This window comes from Apteryx mantelli, chromosome 2 (genome assembly GCF_036417845.1).
Source record: "Apteryx mantelli isolate bAptMan1 chromosome 2, bAptMan1.hap1, whole genome shotgun sequence".
NCBI classification, from domain to species: Eukaryota; Metazoa; Chordata; class Aves; order Apterygiformes; family Apterygidae; genus Apteryx; species Apteryx mantelli.
Genome location: NC_089979.1, coordinates 172,843,242 through 172,853,962, shown reverse-complemented (window position 1 = coordinate 172,853,962; position 10,721 = coordinate 172,843,242). Strand labels below are relative to the sequence as shown.

At 73.6% G+C, this 10,721-nt stretch overlaps 1 protein-coding gene across 2 annotated transcripts in view; it reads left to right on the top strand.

The window, feature by feature from the left end:
- Nucleotides 1–2,695: 2,695 nt before the first annotated feature.
- The window catches only part of KCNH2 (potassium voltage-gated channel subfamily H member 2), a 34,287-nt gene continuing 26,261 nt past the window's right edge, over nucleotides 2,696–10,721 (top strand). For both annotated transcript variants that reach the window (XR_010883559.1, XM_067292135.1), the window contains exons 1-2: nucleotides 2,696–2,824; nucleotides 4,489–4,719. Coding sequence is in view for 1 of the 2 variants with exons in the window: in XM_067292135.1 (XP_067148236.1) it covers nucleotides 2,749–2,824; nucleotides 4,489–4,719 (307 nt within the window). In the remaining variant the exon portion in view is untranslated. The remainder of the gene's footprint in view (nucleotides 2,825–4,488; nucleotides 4,720–10,721) is intronic.

The window sequence follows — 10,721 nt, the reverse complement described above, 5'->3', positions numbered from 1 at the left end:
GGCGCATCCAGCGGCAGGGGGGCAGGGGTCCAGGCAGCAGTAATGGGGTGGGGGGGCTGGCAGAGCTACCTGGAGGAGCCCTGGTAGGGAGGCTGGGGGGGGCAGCACCTGTGGGGGAGATGATGGCACTTAGGGGATGCTGGCGGGGGGGGGGAGTTACCTGGAGGGGGGGTTACCTGGGAATGAAGGAGAAGACCTGGGGGGGAGGTGTTACTTGGGGGGTACATGGTCGCCCGGAGAGGGTTTCCTCGGGGAGGATGGAGGAGGCCCATCACGTTACTGGGTAGGGTTTTGGGGGAGAATGGTGGGGGCTCCGGGGGGAGGTTACCTGGGGGGGTGGAGGGGAGTTGGGGGGCTGCATACCTGAGGGGAGGGGTCCTGGAGAGAGGTTTCCTGGGGGGGATGGAGGAGGCCAGGGTGGTTCCCTGGGGAGATGGAGAGAGCTTGGAGGGGTGGTTACCTGGGGGGATGGAGGGGCTCAGAGAGGTGAGATACTTGGGTGGGATGGGGAGACTTGGTGGGGTGGATCCCTGGGGGTGATGAAGGGGATCGAGGCGGGGGGCGTATACCGGGGGGATGGAGGGGCTCCGGGGGGGTGGATCCCTTGGGTGGGATGGGGGAACTCGGTGGGGTGGATCCCTGTGGGGGGATGGAGGGGCTCCAGGAGATGGATATCTGGGGGGGTGGGGGTGTGGAATAGCTTGTGGAGATGGATACCAGGGGGATGGAGAGGGCTGCGGGGTGGACACCTGGGGAGGGAGGGGCTCCGGGAGATGGATACCTGGGTGGGGGGTGTGGAATAGCTTGTGGAGATGGATACGGGGGGATGGAGAGGGCTGGGGGGTGGATACCTGGGGGGGATGGAGGGGCTTGTGGAGATGAACACCAGGGGGAGGGAGAAGGTTGGTGGGTGGATACCTGGGGGGGGGAGGGGGCGGAGAGACTCCGAGAGATGGATACCTGGGGGGGGTGGAGGGGCTTGTGGAGATGGATACCGGGGGGATGGGGAGGGCTGGGAGGTGGATACCTGGGAGGGGGAGGGGCTCCGGGAGATGGATACCTGGGTGGGGGTGTGGAATAGCTTGTGGAGATGGATACGGGGGGGGGGGAAACGGAGAGGGCTGGGGGGTGGATACCTGGGGGATGGAGAATGCTGGGGGTGGATACCTGAGGGGGGGGAGGGGCTCCGGGAGATGGATACGGGGGGATGGAGAGGGCTGGGGGGTGGATACCTGGGGGATGGAGAGGGCTGGGGGGTGGATACCTGAGGGGGGGGAGGGGCTCCGGGAGATGGATACGGGGGGGGGATGGAGAGGGCTGGGGGGTGGATACCTGAGGGGGGGGAGGGGCTCCGGGAGATGGATACCGGGGGGGATGGAGAGGGCTGGGAGGTGGATACCTGGGAGGGGGAGGGGCTCCGGGAGATGGATACGTGGGGGGGGGTGGAATAGCTTGTGGAGATGGATACGGGGGGGGGGATGGAGAGGGCTGGGGGGTGGATACCTGAAGGGGGGGAGGGGCTCCGGGAGATGGATACGGGGGGGGGGGACGGAGGGGGCTGGGGGGTGGATACCTGAGGGGGGGGAGGGGCTCCGGGAGATGGATACGGGGGGGGGGATGGAGAGGGCGGGGGGGTGGATACCTGGGGGATGGAGAATGCTGGGGGGTGGATACCTGGGGGGGGAGGGGCTCCGGGAGATGGATACGGGGGGGGGGACGGAGGGGGCGGGGGGGTGGATACCTGGGGGACGGAGGCAGCCCGGGGGGTGGATCCCTCGGGGGAGGTGGATCGCCGGGGTGGGACGGGGGGGGCGGGTCCCCGGCGGGCACGGAGGCAGCCCGGGGGGTGGATCCCGGCGGGGGGGGGGGGCGGAGGGGCCCGGGGCGGGGGCCGAGCCGCGCCGTGCCGCGCCCCCGGGCCGGGTGTGCCGGGAGGGGGGGGGGGGGGGCCGGCTCCGGTCGCTCCCCCCGGCGCGGACCATTGGCTGCGGCCGCGCTCGCCCCTCCCCAGCCGGGCTCGGCTGTCAACACGCAGCGCCCGGCCCCGCCGCGTCCCGGCTCCTCTCCGCGCCGGGCCGAGCCGAGCCGAGCCGGGCCGAACCGGGTCGAACCGAACCGACCTGAACCGAACCGGAGCGGCGCGGCTGCCGGGGGCGCGGGCGCAGAGCGGGGCCGGGGGGGGCCGGGCCGGCCGGCGGCGGGGGAGGGCGCGGTGATAAATCTCTCCCCCCGAGCCTGCCGCCTCCTTGCCTAAATAAGGCCGATGCTGCGCCCGCCGCGGCGCGCACGGAGCCGCTAGCGCGGGGGGGCGCGGGCGGAGCCGGCACCGGCAGCAGCACCGGCACCGGCACCGGGCGCGCCGCCGCACCTGGGCGCGCGGGCATGGGCTAGCGGCGGCGGCGGCGGCGGCGGCTCGGACCGGGGGCGCGGGGACCGGCCCCGGGCGGGGAGGGCCCAGCCTTAACCCGTGCGCCTCCGCCCGCCCGCCCGCCCGCCGCAGCCCCGCGGCATCCCGGCGGCGCCCCGGGCCGCACCGCGCGAGCCCCGGGGTCGCGGGCCCGCGGCGCCCCGGCGGAGCCGCCCCGGCGGCGCCGTCCTTGGCTCAAGGGCACCGGGACCCCCCGCGGCGCGGGGCCGCCGCAGCCTCGGCCCGGGCCCGGAGCGGAGGAGCGGAGCGGAGGAGCGGAGCGGAGCGGAGCGGAGCGGGCGGCGGCGCCGGCGGCCGCTCCCCCCCATGGGCTGGGCACCATGCCGGTGCGCCGCGGGCACGTCGCCCCCCAGAACACCTTCCTCGACACCATCATCCGCAAGTTCGAGGGGCAGAGTAAGTGCGCGGGGCCCGATGCGCCGGGGATGGCCCTGCCCCGGGGAGGGGGCGCCCGGTGTCCTGGGGTGCGGGTAGCCCGAGGCGGGGGTGGCCCGGCACTCGGGGTGCCTGATGCACCGGGGTTGGTCGTGTCCTGGGGCTGGGGGTGCACCAGGGTGGGGGTGCCCAGTGCCCCAGGGCTGGGGCTGGCCCAGCATTTGGGGTGCCTGATGCACTGGAGATGGTCCTGCCCCATGGTGGGGGGTGCCTCGTGTCCTGGGGCTGGGGGTGCCCGGGCCAGGGGTGGCCCAGCACTTGGGGTGCCTGATGCATCAGGGACAGGCCGTGTCCTAGGGCTGGGGGTGCCCCCGGGGGTGGGGATGCCCCGTGCACTGGAACTGGGGGTGCCCTGGGGCTGGGGGTGGCCTGTGCACAGGGGCAGGGACCCCTGGCTGTGTCCCTTGCAGGGCTGCTGCCCTCGGCCGCAGGGGTGGCCCTGTGCTGCCCGCCGGGGTCTGGCCTGGCCGGAGCCCGGGGAGGGGGTGCGCTGGTGTGGGGGCCACGCTCAGCGCAGCGGGATCGGCTGGTGGGGGGGTATATAGGCTGCCACGGGGAGTCAGGCCTGGGGGAACGTGGGTGCGCGTCGCTTCGGGGGTGGCAGGGCGGCGCGGGTGATGAGCGCGCGCGGGGCTGGCGGGGGCCCTGCGCGCGCTAGGGCCGGTGCAGCAGTGTCACGGTCGCCTGCGGCTCCCGCGAGCGCCCATCCCCACGCCCGTCGGTGGGCGCTGGGGGCCGGCTGCCCCGGGGCTGGGCGTGCTCTGGGGGCTCTGCCCCACGGCGGGAGGTTGGCCGCCTGGGCCGGGGGCCGAGCGCCTCGCGCAGCGGGCCTAACCGGGCCCCGAGGTGCGGACGGAGGGGATCCAGCACGCTCTGCTCCGTGATGGAGCCTCAGCTGTTGGCTTACACGACATGGCTGTTGCTCTCGCTGGCCCGGGGATCCCAGCCAGCCCTGCGGCCTTTTGAACCCGCTGCGCTCTGGAGCGGGCAAGAGCCTTGCAGCTGGTGTCCAGGCTGCAGATTTTGGCACAGGGATGTTGTTTTCCCTGCGCTGGGTTGATCGGGGGGGGGGGGGGGGATGCTCCTTGTTGCATTTCTAGGGACAGGCCCAGAGCATCCTTCTGCAGAACTGGAAGAGCGGCGGCAGGGATATTCCTGCTCCGCTGGGCCCGGGCGAGCGCTGCCCAAAGGTGGCCCAAGGAGAGAGTGCGCGGGGCCAGGCTGAGGCGCGGAGGCATGGCCAAACTCGGAGAGATGCCGGGTGGGCTCGGGGTGGCGAGGGGCTTCACGCTTTGGGCAGGGCTGCTCTGGCAGAGGCTGAGCTTTTGCTCTCGGGTGCCGAGGTGCTCTCCGCACGGGTGCGGGCCTGGCGTGGGTCCCTGCTGCTAAGGAGGGTGTCGAGGTGCCAGCTGCTTTGAGCATTGCCCTCCAGGCTGGACCGGCAGGGTCAGTGCAGGGCTCGGAGGACGAGCTGGTGCGAGGCTCCGCGGGGCCCTTCCAGCGCTGTGTGCGTGGTCCCCGGGGGTTCGGTCATTAAGAGACCCCTCGTGCCGGGAGCTGGCTTGCGAGGGCTCTCCGTGGGGCACGGCGGCCGGGCGCAGCGGCTCACCTTCGCCTCTCCGCAGGCCGGAAGTTCATCATCGCCAACGCCCGGGTGGAGAACTGCGCGGTGATTTACTGCAACGATGGCTTCTGCGAGCTCTGCGGGTACACGCGCGCCGAGGTCATGCAGAAGCCGTGCACCTGCGACTTCCTCTACGGGCCCCGCACGCAGCGCAGCGCGGCCGCCCAGATCGCCCAGGCCCTGCTGGGCTCCGAGGAGCGCAAGGTGGAGATCTGCTTCTACCGCAAGGACGGTAGGGACGCGGCTGCTCCGCGTGCGCGGGCTGGCGGGGATGGGGCGGCGCGGGGCGGGATGGGGCAGCACGGGGCGGGCAGGGAGGCGCCGTGGGCAGCATCCTCGGGGGGGGGGGATGGAGGAGCCTGCAAAGGGTCTGGGTCCGCGCGGCGGGTTGCAGCACCCCACGTGTGTCTGGGGCTGCAGCACGGGGTGCCGGGGGCCGCGGCAGCTCCCGGGAGGCGGCTGTGCGTGCAGACACCCCGCCGTGGCGGGGAGCACCTCCCTGCTCGCTCCCGCCACAGCCGGCGGAGATTTACGATTATTTGCGCGGGCGTGAAGGCGGCCGTCCGTCACCGGCAGACAGACCCTTGAGTTAGTGGTGTGCCGAGGCGGGCCTGCACGCCGTGTCCATCCATCAGCGGTGCCAGGCTCCGCCGCGCCGTGGGTGGCGCGCGGTGCCCGAGCGCGTGGGGCCGGGCTGGCACCGGCGGCTGGTGCGGGCTCGCCGCAGGGCAGCGCTGCGCGGGAGCCCTGCCGGGGGAGGCTCCGTCCTGCCGCACGGGCGCCCCGTCCGCAGGGGCCCATGGCAGCTGTCGTGGGCTGCGAGCAGGGCTGCGTCCCTGCCTTGGGCTTGGGGCAGGCGGGGGGCGGCCAGGGGCTGCCGGCTCCGCGGTGCCTTGCCTGGGAGCTGGCAAAGCCGGGCCGGGGAGCAGTGGCGCACCAGGGTCTGCGGTGCTGCCCGGGGGCAGGACGGAGGGAGCGGAGGGCAGGGAAGCGCTCCTGGGACAATCTGCTTTGGATGCAGGCAGAGGGAGGGCGCAGCTCGCGCCGTGTCCCATGCACAGGCTGCCCTGCAGTATCGCCGGCAGTATCCCGCCCTGCCGGCAGCTGCCCGGCGTGCTCATCTCCTGGGGGTGCTGGATGCCCCGGTGCCGGGCACTGCCTGGGCTCCGGTCCACGGCCTCCCCTGGCCCTGCAGTGCGTGCCGCCCTGTGGCAGGGGGGCAGCCGGCGGCGGGGGCCGGGGCTCCGCGGGCGCTGCAGAGCCCCCACGGCCCCTTCTCCAGGCGGCGGCAGGGCAGCCGGCGCTGCGGGCCCCGCGCGTCCCCGGGGAGGAGCTGGGTCCCGCGCGCCAGGTGTCTCGGCTCTCGCCGGCAGCTGTCTCCGGCTCTCATCACCCGGCCCCGGTTCCGGCAAGCAGAGTAAACAAAGCTGGTTCCCAGCTGCCGGCCCCGGCGGCGGCTCTGCCGGGGAACGCCACGTGGAGCCGGCGAGGCGCTGGCTCCGGAGCGCTTCCCGCGCTCGCCCGGCCTCGGGCGGGTGGTGTCGAGGGGGCCGAGCTGGGGCGGTTGGGGACTGGGGGGGGGCTGAGCCGTGGGGGGACTCTCCCGCGCGGTGGGACACCCAGGACCCCACTGGGGCTCCGTCCTGCTGCAGCCGGGCTCCGGGTGGCATCTTGCCTGGCACGGCCAGGAGAGCTGCGGCTGAGCGGGGGCTGCAGCGGCTGCCCGGGCTGGGAGAGCGCGTCTGGCTGCCGGCGCCCTTTGGACCCGCGCGCGCGGTGCCCGGCGTTGGCGGGGGCACAGGCAGCGTGTGTCTGCTTCCTGCCCGCAGCCCCGGCAGCCGCCTCGCCCGAGCCGGCCAGCGCTTTATGAGCCCTCGTTAGTGCTCTGCTAATTGGCTCTGCCCAGCCTCTGTTGTCTTGGCTGCGCCGAGCGGAGAGGGAGGAATCGGGTTCATGTTCCCTGCTGTTGGGCTTTCCCATGTCTCCTTGCTGCCGGGGCTGGCGGGAGGGCGCGAGCTCCCAGCACGGAGCCGGGAAGGCCAGCTGGGGCTTCGGGGGCGGCAGAGATCTGCAGCCCCCTTTCCAGGGGTCTGCGCGTGGGCAGGGCTGGTCTCCGGCCCCTCCGGCCGCGGCAGCCGGGGCTCTGGAAGGGGCACGGTCCGCGCTGCGCAGGGCGCGTGGGCGCAGCAATGGCCGTGGCCCTGGCGGCACGTGGCCGCGCCGCGCGTGCTGGGAATCGCCGGCCGGCCGAGGCCGAGGCCGAGGTGCCGGTGGAGCCCCGAGGCGCTGGCGGGATCCCTGGCAGCGGGACCGTCTTGCTGACAGCTGTATATGCTTCGTGTCTCCGGGCCGCTGGGGCTCTGGGCAGTGTCAGTGCAGCCTGTCCAGACAGGCTGAGGAATGAGACGTGGGACAGCCGGCCCCGGCGGAGGGGCCGGAGGAAGCGGGAGGTCCTGGGTGCCCCGGGGACGAGGGGGGGTTGCCCTGGGGCCACGCAGGGGGGAGCATGGGGATGGGGCAGTGCTGTGACGCTCTGCTCCGTTCCGTGGTGCCGCAAAGGGCAGCGGGCACGAGGCGGGGGCGTCCGGCGGCGCCAGGACTGCGTTGGCCCCCCCTCGTAAGCGGGGTTGGATGAGGACTGGCGTGGGCGCCCGTGCAGTGGGGCAGGCCGACCCCGCGCTCGCTGTGGGTCGCCCACGCTGGAGGGCAGGGCCGGGGGCTGCCGCAGCCGGGCTGCAAGGGGGCACGGGGGCTGCTGGCGCGATCCTGCGGCGTCCTCCCTACCAAGCCCTGGGGGGGGGGGACAGCCCTGGGGGAGGCAGGGGACCGTGGCGAGTCCCTGCATCGGCACCCCGAGGCCTGGAGCCTCCCAGCGAGGTGGGGTCCGAGCTTTTGGGGGGGGGGCCCGGGGGAGGGGGGCGGCTGAGCAGACGGGAGCTGCAGGGCCGGGGTGGCCCCTGGCAGAAGGGGACGTGGCTGGGAGGGTGTCCCCAGCCCGGGACCTGGCTCTTCCCCCGCCGGGCCGGGGACGTCCCCGGGGTCCCCCGTGAAGGCGGCAGCCGGTGCCGGGTTTCCCCCCGCGTGCCGGCGTGGGCCGGGCACCGCCGGCCGCGTGGCCCGGTGTCGGCGGGGGAGGCTCGTGCTGCCGCCGCAGCGCTGCCCGTGTTGCATCCCTGGGGGAGTGCGGTGTTTCCGACTGGGATATTTATAGCCACGGGAGCAGCGTGGTGCCGCGTGGTATGGGGAGCTGCTCCTTTTAACCCTTCCCTGCCTCTCCGCAAGGACCCTCCGGCGCCTGCGGCGTGGGGCGCTGGGAGCGGGGCTCGGCGAGGGCCCCCGGCTCCGGTCCGTGGGGCAGGGAGGGTCCCGGTGTGCGGTGCCGGGGGGGGTGCTGGAGGGAGCCTCTCCAGCGCCTGGGGGGCTCTTGGCTCCTCCGAGGTGTGGGGCGGCGCACAGGGCTCTGTAGCTGGGCGCTTGCTCCCCGGGGGCGTCCGGTCCCCTGTGGGGTCGGGGACAGGAGGTGCTTCCCGAAGGGAGCCTGGTTCACCTGGTGTTGGGGCCGGGGGGGGCGGGTATCTCTCCGGAGGTGTCTCATCGCCCAGGGATATGGGGTTTTCCCACACCCAGGAAAGCTGCCCGGTCGTGGGGTCTCCCAGGGTTGGTTGCTGGTGCTGCCGGGGAGCTGTGGGCTGCACGCCGGGGGTCCGCGCTGCCGCTCGGGGCTGCCGCGGCCTTGGCGAGTCTCCCCGTGGCCGGTGCCCAGCCCTGGCCGTGGCGCAGGCGCGCTTGTCCCCCCGTTGCAGGGACGGTGGCGGGGGGCAGCGTGGCCGAAGCTCCTCACGCCCGGCCCCGGGGTGCAGACGAGGGCTGCGCAGCGCGCGGTGCGGCCGTCCTGGCCCCGGCCCCAGTTGTGCACGCACGCTGCAGGAACACCCGTGAAGCCTCACGCGGCGGCTGCCGGTGTTGATGCCGCAGGATCCCGTGGTGCCAGCGGAGCCGCGGCATGCTCACGTGCGCCCGCCCTAGTGCGGATGTGCAGAGCTTGCACCCGTGGTGCCGGCAGCCAGCACCCGTGCGCCCGGCACCTTTGCTGCCATGGCCTCATTTTGTGGCTGCCACAGGTTCCGGCCACCCTCCTCTGTCCTTGCAACCCTGCGGTTTGGCCCCGGGGACCCCCAGCCCCAGGGATCAGCCCGGCACCCTGCTGGGGAGCTCTCCCGGCTGCTGTCCCCTCCGCAGCACCCGGCACGGCCGGCACCCGGCACACCGGAGCGGCCGCCCGGGCTGCACTGCTGCAATAGGTGCCAGGCGATGTGGGAGCGAGATGAACGCAGTGGGGAGCCCGCGGGCAGAGGGGCCCCTCTGCGAGCCCCCCGGCTGGGCAGAGCCAGGCTTTCCTCTGCCGTCCGCCGCCCCCGCAGCTGCGGTGCAGCCCGCCCGGCGCCGTGCTGCAGGCGACGCTCTCGGCGCGAGTGTGCTGTGTGCCGGGCTTGCTGCGCCAGCCGCTCAGCCCTGCGCCAGCCGCGGCACCGCGCGGTATTTCCTGGCATGAGCGGCACTTGCTTGGCACGCCGCAGGGATGCAGCCGCCTTTCCCTGCCACAGCACCCGGTGCCTGCCTGCTGCTGCTGCTGGAGGCTCGCGCGCCCACGCAGGATTGGCATGGGGTGGCTGCGCGTGGGCGTGCGGGCGGGGGGTCCGGGGGGTCCCCACACCTTGCCCTGCCGGCTGCTGCCACCGTGCACCGCTGGCTCTGCGGGTCCCACCGCGCCTGCTCCAAGCTGTGCAGCCCCGTGCGCGGCTCTGCGGGAGGCCGGCACAGGGCAGAGCCGCGGGAGCCCCGTCCGGCACCTCCTGCCCCGCGTGTCCTTGGTCCCTTGTGGCATCGCGCCGGCGTCCCCTGCCCCACCGCATAGCCGGGGGCAGCCCTGGCCTGCAAAACGGCTCCGGATGGGATGAGTTGGGATGTGTCGGGATGTGTCGGGATGTGCTGGACGCTGGCCTAAGCCAGGGCCTAGGTTAGCCGGCTCAGCCCTGCGCAGCAGGAAGCCGATGGTCCTGGCGGGGTTGAGCCCCGTCGCGGTGTGACTCGCAGGGGAGCCGCGTCCCTCGTGCCTGGCCCGCGCCCTTGTCCTCATCCCCCGGGTGAAGGCAGCCGGTTGGGCCCTGCCGGGCCACGCGCAGGCCCTGCCGCTGCACCCGCTGCTGTCGGCCTCTCCGGGCGCGGCCCTGCGCGGCGCGGCCGTCCTTGCCGATCCCCTGCCGGCGACCTCGTGCTTCGTGCTGCAGCGTTTTACCCCGTTCCTCCCGCTCCAGACTGCAAGGTCGCGCGCGCCGCTGGGCTCGGCCGCTGCCGCCGTGCCGGAGCCCCCGAAACGCTCGGCGGGGAGCTGTCCTGACACAGCTCCGGGGCCTGCTGCCGGCGATGTTTTTGTGCCGTGTTTGGTCTCGCTAGGCTGTCGGGAACCAGCTGATCCCTGCAGCGTTGATAAGTCCCTGGTGCAGTTATTAGTTTTTGAACTATGTTGTTTATGAAGCCTTGCCATGGCCCCGAAACTGCTGGGGACGGCAGAAAGGTCACGGCAGGCGCGGGAGAGTGCCGGGGGGAGCGTGGGAGCGATGTCTGTGCCGGGCGGCCTGGGATCTCCGGGGCCGCTGCTGTGCTGTTGTGCACGGCATCTGCAGTGGGGAGGGCAGGTCCGGAGGGGAGACCCTGCCGCCGGCGCTGACCCATCGGCTTACGTGGGGTCCGGACCGGCTGCCAGCAAATCCCGAGGCAGCATGTCACGGACAAGGGCTGCGTGCAAGGACAGTGCCAGCGCGAGTCAGCTGGGCGCTGGAGGAGGGAGTGCAAGGAGCCGGCAGGATTGGCCCTTCCCAGCCTGCCCGGCAGAGGCTGGTGTTTCTCCATGAGCGGCTCCCTCCCTGCACGCTCCCAGGGCTTCCCCGGCCTGCCGAGCCCTGCCCGTGGGTGCCATGCTGGCAGCCGTGCCGGCTCCGGGAGCCACGTCCCTGCACAGCGCTGGCGGGGAGGGCTAGTGCGCAGAGCATCGCGGACACGTCAGCTTCCTCCACAGTGCCCCGGTCCGGCCCTGCTGCCTCGGGAGCTGCCTCGCCAGGGTTCCTGCCCTTGCCACACCGCCGGGGCGTGAGGATGATGGAGCAGCGGGGTGCGAAGGAGCTGGTGGCTCCCGGCTGCTGCGGCAAGGGGTCTGTTGCGGGGAGCTTCCGCAGG